Here is a 23,767-nt window from a genome sequence, read left to right as displayed (position 1 = left end):
AAATATGATTACACTTGATTTGCAGATCCTCTATAGGGCGGATAATCACCACTCCTATTTGTTTTCAAAGGACTTATAAAAGAAATAATGCACTATATGATGATGAAAAATTACATTTTATGAATACTTTTTATACGCCCGTATAAAATACGGGACGTATTATGTGAAACCCCTTGGCGGGCGGGCGGGCGGGCGGCGGGCGGAAGGCATCACTTTGTCCGGACTCTAATTCAAATTGTATTCATCCGATCTTCACCAAACTTGGTCAGCAGTTGCATCTAGTTGATATCTAGGCCAAGTTCGAATATGGGTCATGCCGGGTCAAAAACTAGGTCATAGGGTCAATAAGTGCATTTTCAAAGGGGCCACTTTGTCCGGACTCTATTTCAAATTGTATTCATCCGATCTTCACCAAACTTGGTCAGCAGTTGCATCTAGTTGATATATAGGCCAAGTTCGAATATGGGTCATGCCGGGTCAAAAACTAGGTCATAGGGTCAATTAGTGCATTTTCAACGGCGCCACTTTGTCCGGACTCTAATTCAAATTGTATTCATCCGATCTTCACCAAACTTGGTCAGTATTTGCATCTAGTTGATATCTAGGTCAAGTCCGAATATGGGTCATGCTGGGTCAAAAACTAGGTCAAAGGGTCAATTAGTGCATTTTACTTTGTCCGGACTCTAATTCAAATTGTATAAATCTTATCTTCACCAAACTTGGTCAGTAGTTGCATCTAGTTGATATCTAGGCCAAGTTCGAATATGGGTCATGCCAGGTAAAAAACTAGGTCATAGGGTCAATTAGTCCATTTTCAACAGCGCCACTTTGTCCGGACTCTTATTCAAATTGTATTCATCCGATCTTTACCAAACTTGGTCAGTAGTTGCATCTAGTTGATATCTAGGTCAAGTTCGAATATGGGTCATGTCGGGTCAAGAACTAGGTCATAGGGTCAATTAGTGCATTTTCAACAGCGCCACTTTGTCCGGACTCTAATTCAAATTGTATTCATCCGAAACTTTTAAACAACTTTTTATCCTGCGTCAAAGTGGTATGGGGGTCTAAACAATTATGATTTAAATATTGTGTTTTAGAGAACAAATGAGACTAAGTGTACACTTATTGATATCAATGCATATATATGAATATATCAGTTATATAAGTTGTTGTTGTTTTTTTTGCTTATTTCCAAAACAAATACATCAATCATCAGTGTATCATCTCCAATGGCACACGAATCGGGCGTATATTGCTCCGTCATGCGGCGCTCTTGTTTGTTTTGCAAGAGATTTTTCATTTCGCTTTCATGGCAGAAACTAATGATTTGAATTTGATATACTTCTCTGTGAGTGTATGTTTTTATTAGGGATGGCAACTGTTAATCGGATAACCGGTTATCCGTTTCTTTAGGAGGTTAACCGATTACAAAATTAATATTCGGTTACTCTTGCAGAAATGCATTTTTTGTTGAACGCAATAAATGCTCAAATCGTTAGCACCTTTTCCTTTTCAATCAGCACTCGTAAGTAATGTGACTTGTCATAACGTGACTCATTCTCTTTTCTTGTAAGGCAATAGGTGCATTCAAAAGTAATCGTTCCCCCAACAATCCTAATTGAACGGCGTCATATGAAAATGGACCCTATGATATATGCGGCCAGTGTTGCTCCAGAGCAGCCTGCGCAGTTACGCAAAGTCTCGTGGTCTCATTGGCGTTGATTGGTCTGGAGCTACATATGTCGGATAAGACCCATTTTTGCATGACGCGGATCAAATAATACTCAGTACGTTTGTGTACTCGAATATAGCCAATGTCATAGTTAAGTATAGCACTGCACTTTGGTGTTATCGCAACTTCGAAAGTCAACTATTATAAATAAAAATAAGTTGCATTTATATATCATCATGATAGTTCTCCTTTTCATTTTCCTAATTATCATCAATTTCAGCAATGTCATGATTATCAATATCATCATAATTAGCAGCAGTACCACAATCAGCAGCAGTACCAGCATCAGTGGCATGTCACTGCATTTCAGTATTATTATAACCACAATTGCATCATACCCCTGTGATCAATATCATACTATTGTGTAATTTAAAGAGGGACGTGTTCGCAGATGTTCACATTATTTGAAGTGTGTCATTAAACGCCTTTAATAGCTAGATTTGAACATCGGTGATACAGAGCTCCGGTAAAAAAACAAAGACACAATTTATAAACGAAAATCAAAGAAAAGTATCTGCTTAACGAAAATCCAGTGTATGTTGATATTTCGTCCCTGATTAGCCTTTACGGACTGCACAGGCTAATCTTGGACGACACTGTACGAATATGCCTGGATTTCTCACAACGCACAAGTAATTAGGCTGCAAGACAATCAACAAGACAGAGTATATTTGCAAATACATGTAATTGTTTATAAACGTCAAAGACCTATACAATACATATTTTATAGGTCTTTGTAAACGTTTACGTTTTTCGAATGTTTTTTATGTGGTACAAAGACAGTCGGTTAACCGGTTAACCGCTCAAATATCGAAACAGGTTAACCGGTGACGGATTTGCTTTGGTTTGCCATCTCTAGTTTTTATTGTAAAAGGTTTTGTTCTTATCGATTTTTATGCCCCCCTTTGAAGAAGAGGGGGTATATTGTTTTGCACATGTCGGTCCGTCCGTATGTCCATCCGTATGTCCGTCTGTCTGTCCGTCCACTTCATAGGTACATTGATCATGACTGGCAGATGACCCCTATTGATTTTCAGGTCACTAGGTCAAAGGTCAAGGTCACAGTGACTCAAAATAGTAAAATGGATGAAAAACTTTAACCTTGGGTAAAGTTTCGGTCCGTCCACCAGTTGGTTTCCGGATGATAACTCAAGAACGCTTAAGCCTAGGATCATGAAACTGCATAGGTACATTGATCATGGCTCGCAGATGACCCCTATTGATTTTGAGGTCACTAGGTCAAAGGTCACGGTGACCGGAAATAGTAAAATGGTTTCCGGATGATAACTCAAGAACGCTTATGCCTAGGATCATGAAACTTCATAGGTACATTGATCATGACTTGCAGATGACCCCTATTGATTTTCAGGTCAAAAGTCACAGTCACCCGAAATAGTAAAATGGTTTCCGGATGATAACTCAAGAACGCTTATGCCTAGGATAATGAAACTTCATAGGTACATTGATCATGACTCGCAGATGGGCCCTATTGATTTTCAGGTCACTAGGTCAAAGGTCAAGGTGACCCGAAAAAGTAAAATGGTTTCTGGATGATAACTCAAGAACACTTATGCCTTGGATCATGAAACTTCATAGGTACATTTATCATGACTGGCAGATGACCCCTATTGATTTTCAGGTCACTAGGTCAAAGGTCAAGGTCACGTTGACTCAACTTAGAAAAATGGTTTCCGATGATAACTCAAGAACGCTTATGCCTAGGATCATGAAACTTCATAGGTACATTGATCATGACTCGCAGATAAACCCTGTTGACTTTCAGGTCACTAGGTCAAAGGTCAAGGTCATGGTGACTTGACACAGTAAAATGGTTTCCGGATGATAACTCAAGAATGCTTACGCCTAGGATCATGAAACTTCATAGGTACATTGATCATGACTCGCAGATGACAACTATTGATTTTCAGGTCACTTGGTCAAAGGTCAAGGTCAAAGTGCCAAAAAACGTATTCACACAATGGCTGCCACTACAACTGACAGCCCATATGGGGGGCATGCATGTTTTACAAACAGCCCTTCTTTCAGTTAGCCCTTCGATGCAAATTCCTTGCCATGTTTGATCTCTAATGACACTAATGATGTATATTAAGGACATTTATCATGCAGCATCCCAAGTGCATAGATGTGCATATACATGGGCCATGCTCTGTGAACAATGTGTTTAATACATGTGTGTAAAGTGTTGTCCCTGATTAGCCTCTGCTGGTCATACAGGCTTATCAGGGATGACAATTTCCGCCTAAAATTGATTTTTTCTAAGAAGAGACTTTCTTGAAATAAAAAATATCATTAAAGTTGAAAGTGTAGTCATTCATTAGCCTGTGCCTGTACAGGCTAATCTGGGACGAAACTTTACGCACATGCATTAAAACCCCTTTTCACAGAGCACGGCCCATATGTAGAAACTTAACAATTAGTATACTATGAAAATCAATTCATACTATTGTTTTATACAGACACGTTAATAATTGCAAGATATGCGGCTCGTAGGCAAACCTTGCCATTTTTTTACGCCTAGCCTCTCCTGATAAATTACACAACAGTAGGGAAGTAAAATGTTATTCCTTCTAAATATACATGTAATGAGGATATTTTCTGTGATGTCTTATATTTTGCAATACCTGAATACAATTGTAAGGTCACAAACCTGCATAGGAAATGTGATATAAACATTTCAATGATTTAAAAACTGTATAAACAAGAATTAAAATGTGTATGTATTAATATGCAATACACTGCATAACAAACATCTCATAATGGGGATAATCAACAAACTACTGGAAAAAAAGAAACAAATGAAACTATGCTTTTAATTAAATTATGTCAAAATATAAATGTTGAACGGCATCAAACTGAGTGAATTCTGCATAGGTAATATCAAATATATTTAATGTTGAGAGGTTTCAACTTTTTGCTAAGTAATTGATGTGTGGTTTAGTGATTTGGTATTAAAGGGACCCTCAACCAGTAATGACGAAACAAGAAAAGTTCTAAATACCGTATTTTTTTTCAATTATTAGTTTATATTGATTATGCCCCCCTTCCAAGAAGAGGGGGTATATTGCTTTGCTCATGTCGGTCGGTCGGTCTGTCGGTCCGTCCACCAGGTGGTTGTCAGATGATAACTCAAGATTGCTTATGCCTAGGATCATGAAACTTCATAGGTACATTGATCATGACTCGCAGAAGACCCATATTGATTTTGAGGTCACAAGGTCAAAGAGCAAGGTCACGGTGACCCGAAATAGTAAAATGGTTTCCTGATCATTACTCAAGAACGCTTATGCCTAGGATCATGAAACTTCATGTGTACATTGATCATGACTTGCAGATGACCACTATTGATTTTGAGGTCAAAGGTCAAGGTCACGGTGACCCGAAATAGTAAAACGGTTTCCGGATGATAACTTAAGAACGCTTATGCCTAGGATCATGAAACTTTATAGGTTCATTGATCATGACTCGCAGAAGAACCCTATTGATTTACAGCTCACTAGGTCAGAGGTCAAGGTCACGGTGACCCGAAATAGTAAAATGGTTTCCAGATGATAACTCAAGAACGCTTATGCCTAGGATCATAAAACTTCATAGATACATTGATCATGACTCGCAGATGACCCCTATTGATTTTGAGGTCACTAGGTCAAAGGTCAAGGTCACGGTGACCCGAAATAGTAAAATGGTTTCCGGATGATAACTCAAGAACGCATACGCCTAGGATCATGAAACTTCATGGGTAGATTAATCATGACTCGCAGATGACCCCTATTGATCGAGAGGTTACTAGGTCAAAGGTCAAGGTCACGGTGATCCAAAATAGTAAAATGGTTTCCGGATGATAACTCAAGAAAGCATACGCCTAGGATCATGAAACTTCATGGGTAGATTAATCATGACTCCCAGATGACCCCTATTGATTTTGAGGTCACTAGGTCAAAGGTAAAGGTCACGGTGACCCGAAAAAGTAAAATGGTTTTCTGATGATAACTCAAGAACGCATATGCCTAGGATCATGAAACTTCATGGGTAGATTGATCATGACTCGCAGATGACCACTATTGATTTTGAGGTCACAAGGTCAAAGGTCAAGGTCACGGTGACCCGAAATAGTATAATGATTTTTGGATGATAACTCAAGAACGCTTTTGCCCAGGATCATGACACTTCATAGGTACATTGATTGTGACTCGCAGATGACCCCTATTGATTTCAGGTCACTAGGTCAAAGGTCAAGGTCACAGTGACAAAAAACGTATACACACAATGGCTGCCACTACAACGGACAGCCCATATGGGGGGCATGCATGTTTTACAAACAGCCCTTGTTAAAATATTACATTACTTGAAAAAAAATCATATTTTCAGTATATTCGGTAATAAAATTTTGCGATGTGAAATCAAAAGTACATCGCAAAAATAGGTGACGTAACAATATACACACTATAAATAACGCAAGTAGATTGGTCATTTTATATATATAATATATACAATTCACTATGCATGCACAATTTTCATTCCTGGGTTTACCACGGGACGATGATGATCAATCTACCGGCGTTATTTATAGTTAACAGGTATAAGTTACCTGGTAGACATACTCAGTAAAATTTATTTCTGAATATACTGAAAATATGGAAACTTAACAACTTTTTTCAAGTAATTTAATATACCAGTTTTGATATTTTTAATCAATATAAACTAATAATTGTAAAAAAAATACAGTATTTTACAACTTTTCTTTTCTTCGTTATCGTGGTCACTGACAGTCCCTTTAAATCTTCAGTAAATTATTATTGTATTATTATGGTTAAAAAATAAATATCATAAACTGGTGACAATTGCTTTACTGCTTAATTGTGTGTCTACTCATCATCTTACCATACCACTCAACAGTTAATTATATTGGCCAAATATTTTTGGATTGGAATTTTAAAATACACTGACTTGAATTAAAGTAATATTATACCACTGAACATATTCATACATATTTTCCCCACAAGTGAAAAGTGTGCTTGATTTCAGTAAACTTGTTTTGATATTATATAACAATGAACTTTTACAAGTCACAAAAAATTAAAACATTAAGGTTCATGGGGGGGATAAAATTCATTAAAACTTCACTTTGGTTTTTCTTCATTGAATATGGTACAATATGGTCAAACTATATATCATTTTAAAGCTAAAGACGGATAGAATAACATAAACACATTTTTGACATTCAATATTTGTGTGCTTTATTCATATTTTGGTTTAAAACCAATACATTTTTACACTAATTTACAAAATCTCAATCTAAAGTTAGGAAGGATATGCACTACCTTAAGTTGAATAAATACAAAGCTATATAGATATACAAGGTCAAGTTAGCAACATTTCACAGAAAATTATTGTCATAAAACAACAAATGAGTTTTTATTCAACTGCCTTTTTTGGATAAATATCCTAAACAAAGTTCTAAAAATAACTAAAATGTAACTACTTTTTAAAAATCCAGGTATGGTGGATAATAAGAGTCACAATTCTATTTCAAAGGCTTAACAATTCTGTTATTTACCTCTCAACCAAATTGCAAATTTTAAACCATCTCAAATTGAAATAGATTGCAGACGACATATAAAATTGTAAAGGAATATAAAGAAATTGGCAAAACGATTGATTTTATATTTCGATTCCTTCTACCCATTTTGAAAGCGTGGCCATCGCTGTGATCCGTAAAAAACGTGCAAAACAAATCGGTCGAAACCACGTGCAGTGGTGAGAAAACCGGGTATGTGTATACACATACCTGGGAAAACACATACTTGTTTTGACAGTTGGGCGGCAACTAGTAAAACAACTATTAACATTAATCAGCAAGAGATCGCAATAAATAACAGAAATGACCACGTAGACATATCATCACTTACCCTATTTCAAATATTTTCCAGCTGAAAATTGTCCCCCACACGTCTTTTTTAGTTTATTTGTATTGTTTTTCTGGAGCCGAAGTGCATCTCACAGAATATCCATCCAACTTCCGTTGTTTTCACTTTCGTTATTAAAAACTCCGTTTAAAAGAATTATTTCTACTTTTAGATTGTTAAAGCGATGCATTTTTATATATTATCAATAGAATAGTATACCGTGATGAATTGAACGGAGTTACGTATCGATCTTTCTGTCAGTCTGTAAGCGTACTATTTTATGCGCAATAATATAAGAACATGTGATTCGACAACGATTGTAAACATTGGTGAAATGCTTCTTACATAGTTATTCTTTTGAGTGTTTATGAGGTCTGATCGTGCAGTTTGCAAACATCAACGGAAAGATTACAATCCAATTTGTCATCGTCAATCGTTTGGAATGTCAATTAGGCGATGAGTGAGTTTTTAGCATGTTTCTTTCTATTTTATTAATTTAAAAATGGCTGCCCCCATAGTGATGAAATGACATGTGTTCAAGTTTTGATATTTCTAGATAATTATGTAAACTTTTTTTACTATTGAAGCGTAACTTGCCCTCGTAAATGTCGATATTATTCAATAGTTATATAATTTTCCGCCGAAATACGTGGAATAAACATGATTCAGATTTTTGAAAATAATGTATATTTTAGTGTTAAAATTGCTTTTTATTTTGATTGATTTTGTGGATGTTATCATACGTTGATGTACAAAATTGGTAGCAGTTTGAAGGAAAAACATCCTTTAAAGCATATATATATACATTTTCAATGTGGCACTCTTCCTTTAGTCAAATTTGAGTTCAATGCTAGGGGTCCCACATTTTTCAAAATGAAGCCTCTACATGAACCTTAACCCTTTGCATGCTGGGAAATTTGTCGTCTGCTAAAATGTCGTCTGCTGAATTTCTAAAATTAGAATTTTCTTCGACTTTTTTCAGAGAATACTATCAGAATAGCAAACAGTTTGGATCCTGATGAGACGCCACATTCCGTGGCGTCTCATCTGGATCCAAACTGTTTGCAAAGGCCTTTAAAATTCGGTTCCTGCACTGAAAGGGTTAAATAATTTATACTTAACACAGTAAACCAACCATGCCGCTGCACACAGGATGTAATAATAAAATGCTGTGTGTTCATATAATTACTCTAACTAAAAGCAGACTCCAGCACTTTACCAATACACGTGCTGTCTTCATACATCAATGCGTTTCAATGGGTTGTAGTGTTATACATCAAGCTGGCTTTACAAAAGATGTACCATAATTATTCAAGTTGTTTGATAATAACTAAAATGCAAATGTATGTACTCATCTGTCAAGCATATCATTATTTGTCGTACTCATTGTTCTCAAAATAGTATGCATCGAAATGGAAGTTTAACCCATTTATGCCAAAGTGGACTCTCCCATCCTTCTACATTGGATCAATTTATTTCCATAATATATGTATCCCGGAAAAAGCAACTTTTTTCAAAAACCCACTAATCTGCTGGTACAAATAAACATGACCCATTTATAATCCTTTCAAAATCACCCACCATATCAACCGTAATAATTTAAAGTAAGCTATCATTGGTTGATTTAATGGACCAGCGTTGTTTGTACCGGGGGGATTAGTGGGGTTTTCTAAACTCGTTTTTTCCGGGATAGATCTATTAGGGATGTCTATTATATTTATTTCTATATTTAGAATATTTCTTACAGAAATTCTTTTTAGCAAACAGCGCAGACCCAGATGAGATCATGCCGCATCATGCGGCGTCTCATCTGGGTCTATGCTGTTTGCCTTAGGCCTTTTTTCTAGACGCTAGGCATAAATGGGTTAAGTTTTTGCAATCACTTTATGGATTGTATGAAAGAACAAAGGTATCAAGTAACTTAAGTTTATGAAAGTAAATATGTGTTACAAATTAAAGTAATGTTGACATATAACCATTGCAATCTTGATCTTAAAGGACCTTTTCACAGATTTGGACAAGTTTGTCATTAAATGCTTTATATTGATAAATGTGAAGATTGGATCTTAAAAACTCCACTAAAAAAACAAGAATAAAATTAAACAAAGAAAAAAAAGTAACCCCCTACTGGGCTCGAACCACTGATCCTGGAGTAGAAGTCTAACGCAAAAGACCGATCGGCCATCCATTCTCATACAATTAATGATGTATTTTATACTAAGCAATCTTTGCAGTGTCACAAGATATAATGACAACAACAGAACTCTCCAAATCATTCAATCGTTTCGCGCTGCAATGCGTTATAATTTTCAGGTTATTAAATCGTCAAAAGATGCATATAATGAATATTTTCGAGCATGGTTAATGTTCAGTATTACTGTTTCCTCACAAATATAACAACAACGAAAATGTGTGAATCTGAAACAATTCTTTTTTTATTTTTTGCAATTTACCAAAAAATCAAAAAAGTCCCTTTAACTCTTCGTCTGTTTGTATAGACTATAACACTCTTAATTAGGAATGTATACTTAAAGGGGCTTTTTCAAAGATTTTGGCTTGTATTGATGTTTGTCATTAAATGCTTTATGTTTATAATGTTAACATTAGATCTAAAAAACTCCAGTAATAAACAATAATAAAATTGAAGATAAAAAAAATATACTCAACTGGGCTTGAACCACTGACCGCCTGACCCCTGGAGTAAAAGCCTAACACTGAGACCACTCGGCCATCCGTGCGCATACGATGAATGATGTATTTTATACTTTTTACTCTTGCTTTTACTTTATATAAGCAACCCTCGTAGTGTCACAAAATATAAAGACATCAATAGAACTCTCCAAATTATTCCATTGTTTTGCGTTGCAACACATTATAATTTTCAGATTATTTAATCGTCAAGAGATGCATATAATGGCTATTATAGAGCATGGTAAATGTTCAATATTACTGTTTCCTCACAAATATCATAACTACAAAGAAAATTTGGGAATCTGAAACTTTTTTTTTTAATTTTGTCAATTAACCAAAACGTGAAAAGGCCTCTTTAAGCACTAAATTCTATACAACAACACAAATAAACCATTTCTGATTTGGAGATAATTATAATAATTTAGACACGCAGGACATTGCCATTTACATTTTTTATCAAGATACAAAATTGCAATTTATCATAACTATAAATATATCTAAATATATGTGTGTAATTACTATAAGATACAGAGCTCCAGATAAGGGTCGTATTTTCGTAATTACGAATTATTTTCAAGTCTGTTACGTATTTATTTTAAAATTTTGTCGTACCATTAAGAATTACAAAATCAAGTTACGAATATTATTTTTACATCGGTTCGTATCGATTTTTATTGAGTTCTTTTCGCATATTTAAGATCTTTGCGGTGCTTATATAGAATGGTTATCGGGTTTGTTTAACAAAGCGCATTTTTTCCAATAAAAGCGGTGTATACAGTCTATCTGTCAAAAAACAATGACGGCGCCCAAGAGCGTCCTAAAAACCTGCAAAGCGTCCAAAAACACGCTTTTAACATATTGTACGCAAAGTGAGCCGAAGTTAAATGTTTAGATAGACATTATAGAAAAGATCTTATATGATGTTGTATGTACAGTTGCCGACACAGTTGGAAAAGCTAAACAAAAACGCGACACGACGGGTCCAAACTTAAACACACAAAAAACATTGAACAAGTGGAAGGGACAAGTCCTGTGGCTCATCGTTGAAAAGATTGAAGGGGAGACCCGTTTTAATTGTGAAATATGTAAAAATTCATCTAAGGCATGCAATCTAAGCACAGTTTGGGCATATGAAGGTATTTGAAAAATAAAATTGTATAATACTGAAAAGACACTGTTGAACGCGTATAAATAAAGTTGCTGGTATGTTTATTTTGATTTTTTTTGCATGAAAATAACCATTATTATTTATTTTTAGGTCATTTAGAAAAAATAAGAATTATTTTCCAAAACTTAGTAGTAACGTTAAGAATAAAATTTCAGAGTTAAGAATTCTTTTTGAAAATATGGTAGTAATTTAAGAATTTCACAAAACCTTATCTGGAGTTCTGAGATATATTAGTTCTTAAACCTTCTGAAGAATAATGTGCAAAATATGTCAAATTCAGTTACAGGAAAACACTAAGACAATTTAGATAATAATTATATGTGTGTAACTTTAACTCTTTACATCGGTACATGATTTAAAAGTGGTTCAGAAAATATTATTGTGGCAAACTTGTGTCCCAAGTAACGTTTGAATTCCTCCACGGCCAACTTATATTATAATGCATATATTATAATACAGTTTAATATTTTGGAATGAAAAATACTTTAGAATCAATTTCTTTACACATTATCATTACTTCTTGAAGCATTTTAGTCCCATGTATCAATTTTAAATATTCATAGTTATTAGATGGGTGGCCTTATGATCGTTGTTTTCTGCGAACAAACTGTTTTAAAACTTTTGATAAGAATTGAAATCACAGGATTTACTTTCCAGACTATAAATATCTTCCTTTTGATACCCATACTAAATTAAATGCCCAATGCTTTTACAATTGTTTCACTCTAAACTTTGACGTAATGGATTACTATATTGGGTCTTTAAGTCCTTTGCATATAAACAAGAAAATATATTCTTACAAGATTGTTGGTATAATATGGGTAATTATAAAATGTGTCATGACTTTATCACAACAAACTAGAGCTATCCCTTTAGGTGATGAAAGCCATGCATCATCCCTTTAAGTCGAATGACATGGCAAAGTAATTTGATAACTCAAATGTGACTTTTAAATGCTTTTAAATAACTTGGAACGATAATTCATGGCGCCTACCAGGCTGTACAACTGAGCTCAGTCATGTAGAAATCCATCATACAAATTTATAACACTTCTCATAAAGTCCATAAAAAAATCTAAATATAGTTTAATGACTCTGTGCAATTTTAATCAGGGCTGGATTAAGCTGTTTTGGGGCCCAAGGCTGCACAAGTTACAGGGGCCTCCTTCGCTCTGGCCCCCTTCTGTATATTGAAAATCATACTTGATACTACAACTACAAAGATCAGAAAACGTGCATTTGTACCCAGTTTACAGTTACATTATATATATATAGCAAAACAAGTTAAACAATGTAACAATTTTATTAAATGAACTTAACATACATGTTAGGCCAGCATTTTTTTAAAATTTGTTTTACGGGAAATTTTTCAAAAAAATTGAGTCGGGGGGGAAAAATAAAAATAAAAATAAAATCATGAAAAGTGAGCAGTCTACCAAAAAAATAAAAATAAAACTGTCTGAACTGATTTTTTTTTTTTTTTTGAAAATTTAAAATTAAGCCAATTTAACCTTATGTATACTTGCATTAACCTTTAAGTGATTTATATATCTTTTTACACTGTTGTAGAAGCTTTTTATAATAATAGTAAACATATTTTTATATATATTTATATGTAAAATCACCTTTCGCAAGTCTTATACTATATTGCTTCAATAGAGACCATTAACCATGCCAGGTGTGTAGTGTATTATAGTGATCGTTAAATTTGTTGATTGTTAATCATATGTATGTTTATAACAAATATAGCATGCATTTGACTTAAATAAAAAAGAATTGAAAACTTTTTAAATTGTTAAATAGCTTTAAATAACAACCAACTTTGTACCTTTCATCCATGGGTGGAATATGCACACTAAAAAATACTATTTAATATACAACAGACTTGCTTTATATTATGATAATTTGTATCAATCTTGAGAAAAAATGGGCAACATAACAGGAAATTGGACCTTAGGGCGATTGCGACCTTTTGGCTCCAAAAGAGCAGTCTGATCAGGATTCAAACTGTTCAACATAATTGTCATTCAGTCAGTACTTCTAAAGATGTTAAGCGAACACTTTGGATCCTGATCAGACTGCGCTTGAATTGATCTTGATCCAAACTTTGTGTAGTGAAAGTTCTAGTACATAAAATATGAATATTTTATTTGAGAAACCGTGAGTTATAGACTTTTATAAACATGTGCTGCATTTCATTTTATATTCAGAGAGAGCTATAGTGTTTATATATGTAAAGTGAACACAAGAGGCATAACTACAATATTTGGTGTGTAACATCGTTATGATGTTCTCTTTGAAGTTTGTTCAAATCATGCAGAAAATTTGCCCTCCTAGGGGTTACTGTTTTGCTTATAAATATAAATAATATAATCATTCTCTGAAACCGCAAGGCCCTTTGGTTTGTAGCGTTGCATGCCAACCATATAGTGGTTCTTTGCTAAGTTTCCTCAAAGCATGTCTCCGTGGTCAAAACTATTTGCGCTTCAGGGGTCAACTGATTTATATAGATTAATGTCTTTGATAATCCCTAACAACACAGACAACGCAAGGGTCAGGGGTTCAATATTTGGTGTGTAGCATGTTAGTGTTTTCTTCTTCTAGGTGTGATCAAATCATACATTTGGAGTTAAAAATAACCCGTCCTTGTTTCACATGCTTAATATTTACTTATATAATAAAGAGTTAAACAATATTATTCTCTCAAAACGCATGGGTTAGGTGATAATTATTTTGTATGTGACATTGTATGGCGGTAATCTTCGTAGGTTTTGTATCATGTCCATTGGCTTCACATTAGCCCCAACAAAATATTGAGGTAAAAGACACAATATACTTAGAAACCTAGATTTATTTCATTGAACATTTTCTTAAGTGAAAGCCGTATAAAGAATTAAATAGCACATGTAGCATGGATTTAAATTGTTATAGTAGAATTACTCTGCTGACTGTATATAACTTACTCGCAAGATTAATTTTATATAGAACACAACTTTTGAACTATGTAATTGTATATTTTAACATAGCATTTTATTTTAAAAATTTCGTAAAAGACTCACAGTATTGTCAAAATAAAATGGTGTAAACTTTTGCACATATTATTGTGTTCCTCTCTTATTCACAGTTTAAGTTCAAATGAAAATTTCTATGGAATGTGTTGTCTGTATTATTTTAAGGAGAAACAGCAATAACATGTTTTGGATACATAATAAACAGAGAGAGCTATATAAATGTGAAGATAATAATAACCCTTGGAACAAATACATAGAGCCGATTGAGCACCAGGGCCCTTGCTACACTTTGGGGGATTGGGGCCGGGGCCCTTAGAGGGGGGAATTTCACGTCGTTTTTGGCGAAAAGGGGAATTTTACAAGATCTTTTCACCAATTATTCAACACTTAATATTGCTCTATTTTTATGTAATTTACATGTTCATTTAATCAAAGGTTTATAGCAAGATACCAGCTGGCTACATAGGTATAAAAGTAAAAAAAAAAAAATTGTTTTGGAGGGGGGGAATTTTTAGGTGAAATAGGGGAAAAAAGTATACTATTTTATGGTGGGAATGGGGCCGAATTTAGGCCCCAAAAACAGCCAAACGAGGGCCCTGAGCACATTTATCAACAGAGCCTGAGGTGTGATAAATTTATTTGCATTCCTTGCAGTACAAATCTTGCAGTATGAAAACATTATTTACAGTTGATAGAACATCATATTTCGGCTAAATAATAACTCATTTTTCGGCGTAAGCTGTATTAAGCCAGCTTTTCACCCTGACTTGACCTTTTAAGTGTCCAATAATACTCAAATAAAATTTCCCGCGGCTAGGTACGAATGAATACACTTCATTTATTCCATTGGCTGATTTGAGTATAACACCAGAACATTGGAAACATATCCGCGTCTTTGTAACACTGTTTTACTGCATGAAACAATTTTATCTCTAATGAAAAGGCTCAATAGATAGAACAGTTTTACAATCAATTTTCGACATAAATACAGTTTGTGCGTTCACCTTTTATTTTCAGAGAATTAACAGCGCAAAAGCGTTTATACTAAAGGCTATGTTGTCATATTTAGTACTTACTTGCATTGCATTAAAACCCGCGAGGTTTCGGGTCATTACGCGGCCATTTGTGAAAGTCAGAGTTTATATACAGTTCATCACCGGAGTTCGCAGAAGGGGTTGCGATCATTGTGTTACACCGGTCTTACTGACAATAACGTAGTGACTGTAATGCATTGCATTCCAATCCGCAAGGTATCAAGGTCAGTTTGCGGTCAGTTGCAGAAATCTTTATATAAACGCCGTCTCGTAAACTTTGTGCACTTGAAGTCTGTTTTGATCAGAGAGATACTAAATAAAGATATTCGGCGATATTATTGTGGTATGTCAATCATCGATTTTTAATATGGTTTCAACATTTGCATGATAAGGACCAATTTTGATAAAATTAATTAGAAATATTTATCCATTTGGACCAGTTTATTAAGCATGAGCACAATAATTCACTATACTATAATTATGCAATTAAATAAGATTCGAGTATTGCCGGCTGACCTATATGCACTCGTTTATTTTCATGTGTCTTGTGTTTTTCTATTCTGTAAATATAGATATCTGAGTAATAATATCACATAAAGCAAAATAAGCCACACAATCTGGCGCAACACCCCGTAATTGATTTGCTTATGATGTAGCTAAGAACTGCGCAGAAAAAAGGCATCCGCTACTTTTTATCTCATAGAGATAACTTTTGATCGTTCATAAACATCGACCACAATCAACGCCGTATATCTTTTTAAAAGATATTTCTTGTTGAAAAATAATGTCAAGAACAATAAATAAAACTTTCTTGTGACTTTGACGGACATACGAACATCGGGACCCAATGTTATTTTCTTCAGAAGCTGTGTTGCATCCTTTTTTTCTAAATAAAGAATATATATGGGTGGGTGGGGAATGGGATTATTGATGCAAGTACCTGTAGTTAAGCCCTCATGTTCATTATAAAGAAACTTAAAGTAGTACTTCTTGGACATTTTTGGGTTGTTGATTTTTATCTATAAAAATATTACAGGACATGCATTTTAATAAATACGCATATTTATTAAACCTACCCAAAACTTTTAAACACACCGAAAGTTATCGATGGTGACACCTCTGCATCATCTGCAAAAACTCATTATTATTTTGAATTTCGTATCACATAATATTGGCATGATGTCAACAATGGTCTTCTGAAGATCATCTTTTCTAATTGAAATTGTTTCTGCTCCGTTTTTATTTGATCTTAAAATATGCCACATTTGTCTCGTTGATGTTAATGTCCACCATTTCGGAAATGCAATATGAAAATCATTTGTTAAATACTCACTGATTGGATAATAGCGTGTGGTATTGGCTGCAATAGCCAATGGAAATCGCTGACGCTTTACAAGTCGAATTGGCACAACGAAACAACCCGTATTATAAACAAATTATGAACAACACTTTTGGCAATCGGCGCAATTTTTTTTCTAGTTTTGGATAAAATACTAGGTCGGCGGGTGAAATGTAAATAAAAAAAACGAAAGTGACTTTTATTTGTGTTTGTATTTGTCGAAAAATAGGGTCGGTCGCTCCCGTAAAACAGATAATAAAAAAATGCTGGCCTTACATTTAACAGATTCCAGCCTATAAGTCTCTTCTACGACACTTCAGCTGTCAAAAGTCATCGATCAGCTGTGTGACGTCTAGTTCTCGGAGGACTTGACATTCAATAGACAATAGCCCCGATGCTGTCAACCTTTCCTGACTTATGGTGTTCCATAGATAGTTTTTCACGGGTGAAAATGATAAAATGACATCCTTCCTTGACAGTTATTAACTGGAATTGTTAAGTATATTCGTACAACGATGGCAATGTTTAGAAAAGTTGTCTGTAGTTGACCTCCATCTAACTTCAGCAGTTCACTCATGTGGGGGATGGTTCAGTCTTGGTCTGCTTCTTAGATGGCTTTGAACTGAACGAATTGGTCAACAGAAGACGATTCAATGTCATCTGGATAAGATTCCACTAGATGCGTTGCACATTTCCATAGATCATCCAATGTGAGAGACTCAAACTCATTAAACCAAACAGTTTGTAAAGACCAGAATGTGCACTCAACCGCTTGCGAAGTTCAACAGTGAGACAATCCACTATGCTGTAGAATGTGTGAATTCAAAAATTGTCGCGTGCACTTAGCTTTGAATTTGCATCTTGTGTCGTACTCTCATCACGAAATAATTTCTTAAGCTTAATCGCATCCTTACATTCGTTGATTGCAACCAACGCTTTGGCCTTCTCTTCAATGTCGTCAAACGTGTCCTGATGTTGTAATGACCATACGGGCAAGTCGTATAATAAACAGAGAAACTAATGGTTCTGAATGGATATACAACAAAGAAAGAAAATTAATAGCATAGTAAATTAAAGCGAACTAAACGTTAACAATTCGATATACAAACCGGTAAAATCACACAGATAATTTCTACTGTAATCCCGATAAAGTCGTTAAATGGCGTAATAAAGAAAGATACTAGATTGGGAAACTGGCCTGCCATAGGGGGCTCCTTAAAAATCGGGGGCCCAAGGCTGCAGCCTTGTTAGCCTAGCTCTTTATCCGGCCCTGATTTAAATGTGATTGAACTACTCCAGATCATTGTATCATTTTCACACTGAAAATGTCTTCTTTTATTATATACCATATAAAATTAAACAATCTTTTAAAAGATCTACTGCAAGATGATAACTGTAAACAATGCTTTCATCATCAGAATACATTTGAATAAAGTCATCATGAGAATACCCTTTTTCTTTGTTGAACAAATAATCAAATTTATTATCTGCCATTTACATTTTATTATACCCCCACAAACGAAGTTTAGGGGGGAATAGAGGAGTGAACTTGTCCGTTGGTCTGTCTGTCTGTTTGTCAGTCCTTATAAAGTGTTTGCTCTCTAATTCAAGTTGTTTTCATCCGATCTTCAACAAACTTGGTCAAAAGTATCTAGATGATGTCTAGGTCAAGTTTGAATATGGGTCATGCCGGTAGAAAAACTAGGTTACAGGGTCACATAGTGTGTTTTAAACATTCAGCATGTTGTCCGCTCTCGAATCCAAGTAGTTTTCATCCAATCTTCACCAAACTTGGTCAGAAGTTTTATCTAAATGATCTCTAGGCCAAGTTTGAACATGGGCCATGCTGGGCCAAAGAGTAGGTCACGGGGTCACTTAGTGCGTTTTTTAACATTCAGCATGGTGTCAGCTCTCTAATTCAAGTAGTTTTCATCAGATCTTCACCAAACTTGGTTAGAAGTTTTATCTGAACACGACGATATAAACAACATTGAAAGAGAGTCACCCAAGGATAGTTCCGGTGAAGTTTCATTAAAGTCTGTCAAGAGTTTAACAAGTAGAAGTTGTTAGAAGAAAAAGTTATTGGACAGGAGGACACACGCACCTCAATGACAGACAACACTGTATCAGGAAAGTTTCCATTAGCAACATATGATAAGGTTAGCTAAAAAATTGCAAATGCCAATTATACATACTATAAACAAATTCTAACAAATGTGATTTTATTGTGAAAGAAAACCATGGAGTGTTAAGCAAATAAATATGCACAAATTAAACTTGCATAAAACTTTAACATATTAAGCGTATTCATAACTTTTAACAGCGTCTGGTAGAATGGACTATGGCAGGTTCTGAAAGGGTTTAATTTTGTTAAAGGGCTGGTTTAACTCATCAAAGAACTCTACGGTATGGCCCTCAGTGCAGTACTTTTAAATACTCAGTGTCAGTGTCTTACCTGGACTGTTTAGCCTTTTTGTTGAGAAGATAATACAGGAGACGCTCCAAGACCATCACACCTCTATCTCCATCTGTGACAGACCCATCTCCAACTTGAGGTTTGCTGATGTCATTGACCTCATGGGTGGCACTAGCAGTGAACTTCAATACTTCACCAACAGAAAGAGCAGGAGCAAATCGCATATAAGTTAGCACCGAAAGTGAAAGATCATGGTGAACAGCATAAACAACTCCAGTGCAGACGTTACTATGAATGGCAAGAGGGTGGAAAAAGTGATCAGCTTCAAGTACTTGGGAGCAACCCTGTCCAAGGATCTCACAATTACCAATTAAGAAGGATGTGGACAAGCAGCTTCATGACAGCTTACCCACCAAGTACATGCTGATATTATTGCCAATGGCATGTTCTGAAAGGTTTTATTTTTGTTCTAAGTGCTCAGATTTCAAGACATTAGTGGCGTAAGTTAGGGATATCTGTCTTTCCTGGACTGTGTGACATTTTTCTTGAGAAGACAATACCGGAGACCCTCAAAAACCATTAAACCTCTCTCCATCTGTGACAGACCCATCTCCAATTTGAGGTTTACTGCTCTACAAGTCCCTTGTGGTCTCCATCCAATTTTACAGCTGCAAACTGGACGCTCAATGTAGACACAGAATACAGGATGCAGGCTTTTGAAAGCAAGTGTCTTTGTTGACCGCCCCGCATCTTCTACATAGAGCACACTACCAATGAGTACATCAAGAACATGACCAAACAACAATATCTGGCTTGGTTTGGACAGGTCACCAGGCACAACTCTCTGTGCAAGACTGTACAGTGCTCCAGGGCACACAACTTTCTGTGCAAGACTGTACAGTGCTCCAGGGCACACAAGAGGGAGGTCGCCATCGAGGCGTTAAGAACAAAATCTTGATGGACAATATGAAAGAGTTGATATCTCTAAATGAAGAGGTCTTCTTTTTGGCAAAAAAAGGCATGCGAGTATTTTTTTCTTCACTGGATTAATGTTTTGACTTTGATTTTATACTTTATACCGTATACCGTGTATCATTTACAGGTTGCATAAAAAAGTTTCCAAAAATAGCTTTAACAAAAATATATAGTGATTATTTTATCAAAAGTTATATAATGAAAGTAAGTCAATTTTGTAACATATCATATACAAATTCTTTATTATTTAAACTTATAGGATTTTAGGTGACTGACTCAAATTTGAAAAAACACAGTGTAAGTTCAATATGAACTTCTCCATTTAATACAGAAATTCAATCAATAATTCCTGTTGCTGAGCCAAAAGGTCTTCACGAAATGAGTAGCTAAATCACACTGACAAGTAATTGATCTGCTTATTCACGCACTGCATTTGTATAATGCATTTGAAAGATTGTAATGATTTTATTCATTTACATTTATTGATTGATTTCTTTAAAACCTATCATGTACTTGAAAATATGTAGCCAATATTTGAAAACCACAGGCACCTCTATGGCGACAATAAGTCCTATACAATAGAACTGATGCTCTTACTGCAAACAGAATAAAACCAGAACAGCCTGCGAGTATCTTACAGTCTGTTCAGGTTTAATGCTGTTTGCTGCTCATCATTATCTAAGGTTTGGAAATCAAGCCTTTTAAGGCGCCTTTTCACAGATTTTGGCATGTATTAAAGTTTGTCATTTAATGCTTTATATTGATAGATGTAAACATCGAATCTAAAAAGCTCCAATTAAAAATCAAGAATTAAAATTTAAAAAAGAAAAAAAAAGTAACCCTCAACAGGGCTTGAACCACTGACCCCTGCAGTCCTGGAGTAAAAGTCTACCATTTAGACCACGCGGCCATCCGTGCTCATGCAAAGGCGGATGTATTTTATAATTTATATTAGCAGTCCTCATAGTTTCACAAAATATAACAACAACAGAACTCTCCAAATTATTAAATTGTTTTGCGTTTGCAACGCTTTATACTTTTCTGTTTATTAAAACGTCAAAAGATGCATATAATGGCTATTTTAGAGCATGGTAAATGTTCAGTAATAAGGTTTCCTCACAAATATCATAACTAAAACGAAAATTTGGGAATCTGAAACAACTTTTGTTCATTTTGTCAATTTACCAAAACGTGAAAAGGCCCCTTTAAAATGTGAATCTAGTAATAAAGCTCTTAAATTAAATATAACTTTCTATGATACTACAAGTGCGTTAAAATACAATGTACGTATCTAAGTGGTAAAGGGTTCAGTTATAGTCATTCTGAAAAAACTTATAGTTTTGAAGTTATTGCATGTCATATAGGGAACTCTTGAAGTGACATATATAACAGCAGCTGACACTTTTCTGTTCTTTTTGTGGAGACTACTCAATGAAGGCATTCTGTTGTCTCTCAATTTGATTGAGATGTGGCATTCAGTTTTGTACCTACTGACTGTTCATTAATGAAAGTAATTATACAATAAGTAATAAAGATTAGCAAATAAAATATTGGTACAAAGAAAGGTTTAAGTAACAGAAATTATACCTTTCTCTAAATACAACTAGTTAACAAGTGAAAATGTCCTTCAATTTTTGAGGACCATCATGTATTTAATTTTTGAGCACCATCATAGAATTTTGTTAGAATTATCATAAACAATTTTTTTGCACCTTTGGCTTTGTAAGACATACCAAAGAAATGATAAGAAATATATAACAATACAACAAATGATTGTTGCAGAAGATTTCTACTTTCAACTCTGCTCATCTGGAGCTAACAAGAAAAACAAATGCTTATAAACAAATTCTATATTTTTCGGCGTAAGCTGTATTAAGCCAGCTTTTCACCCTGACTTGACCTTTGTAAGTATCCAATAATATGCAAATAAAATTTCCCGCGGCTAGGTACGAATGAATACACTTCATTTAATCGATTGGCTGATTTGAGTATAACACCAGAACATTGGAAACATATCCGCGTCTTTGTAACACTGTTTTACTGCATGAAACAATTTTATCTCTAATGAAAAGGCTCAATAGATAGAACAGTTTTACAATCAATTTTCGACATAAATACAGTTTGTGCGTTCACCTTTTATTTTCAGAGAATTACCAGCGCAAAAGTGTTTATACTAAAGGCTATATTCTCATATTTAGTACTTACTTGCATTGCATTTCAACCCGCGAAAGTCAGAGTTTATATACAGTTCATCACCGGAGTTCGCAGAAGGGGTTGCGACCTTTTCATTGAAGGACAAAATTGGAATCTATGCTATTTTTGTCTGATGGAGTAAATAGTTCGTTTAGTCGCTTTATCAATATTTTAGGCACAGCTGTTGCCTTGGTCGAGTACAGTTGGCGTAAACAAGCCGTTGTTTCAGCAGCAGAATTGTTACCTAACTTTAATGCATTGCATTCCAATCCGCAAGGTATCAAGGTCAGTTTGCGGTCAGTTGCAGAAATCTTTATATAAACGCCGTCTCGTAAACTTTGTGCACTTGAAGTCTGTTTTGATCAGAAAGATACTAAATAAAGATATTCGGCAATATTATTGTGGTATGCCAATCATCGATTTTTAATATGTTTTCAACATTTGCATGATAAGGACCAATTTTGATAAAATTAATTAGAAATATTTATCCATTTTGACCAGTTTATTAAGCATGAGCACAATAATTCACTATACTATAATTATGCAATTAAATAAGATTCGAGTATTGCCGGCTGACCTATATGCACTCGTTTATTTTCATGTTTCTTGTGTTTTTCTATTCTGTAAATATAGACATCTGAGTAAAAATATCACATAAAGCAAAATAAGCCACGAAATCTGGCGCAACACCCCGTAATTGATTTGCTTGTGATGTAGCTAAGAACTGCGCAGAAAAAAGGCATCCGCTACTTTTTATCTCATAGAGATAACTTTTGATCGTTCATAAACATCGACCACAATCAACGCCGTATATCTTTTTTAAAGATATTTCTTGTTTTAGGTACCAAGCATCGATACCATAAGAGTGCTTGAACTGGGTCCAGGCATGAAAAGCAAAATATCCCAAACAGAAAACAGCTTGCATAACAAAAACAGGGGCGACAACGCTAATATGCAAAACAGCTCAAATGCAACGCTAGAGAGTCATCCTGAATACCAGACAGCAAATTCTGTGATAACTGCTAGGCATACTGATGCCAATGGTTTGGTGTGTACGCATGCAGACATGGAGCTTGAGATCAGAAACTTCCTAAATAAACCGTCCATTATCAACCGAAAGGTAATATTCTTGACAAGCTTCATTTATAGCTTTTATTTATTGTTGAGGGAGTGTATCTGTGATAAACTGTAAGAAAGTATCAGGAACACCACATTTTTCAAACTTTTTATTTGAACAGGTTTAATGGGTGTACTTAAAGTCTCGTCCAAGATTAGCCTGTGCAGT

General features: G+C 34.9%; 1 protein-coding gene and 1 long non-coding RNA gene across 3 annotated transcripts in view; both read left to right on the top strand.

The window, feature by feature from the left end:
- Positions 1–23,767, top strand: part of LOC127846254 (carnosine synthase 1-like) — a 112,200-nt gene that overhangs the window by 54,932 nt on the left and 33,501 nt on the right. For both annotated transcript variants that reach the window (XM_052377427.1, XM_052377434.1), the window contains one exon: positions 23,324–23,602. In XM_052377427.1, coding sequence (XP_052233387.1) covers positions 23,324–23,602 — 279 coding nt within the window. The remainder of the gene's footprint in view (positions 1–23,323; positions 23,603–23,767) is intronic.
- LOC127846278 (uncharacterized) lies at positions 204–1,165 on the top strand. The gene is made up of 2 exons (XR_008033458.1): positions 204–790; positions 947–1,165. It is a non-coding gene; the product is annotated as an uncharacterized LOC127846278 (long non-coding RNA).

The sequence above is a fragment of the Dreissena polymorpha genome, chromosome 1 (genome assembly GCF_020536995.1).
Source record: "Dreissena polymorpha isolate Duluth1 chromosome 1, UMN_Dpol_1.0, whole genome shotgun sequence".
In the NCBI taxonomy this organism is placed as follows: Eukaryota; Metazoa; Mollusca; class Bivalvia; order Myida; family Dreissenidae; genus Dreissena; species Dreissena polymorpha.
The sequence above is the reverse complement of the archived record's forward strand: the minus strand, read 5'-3'. Positions and strand labels throughout refer to the sequence as shown.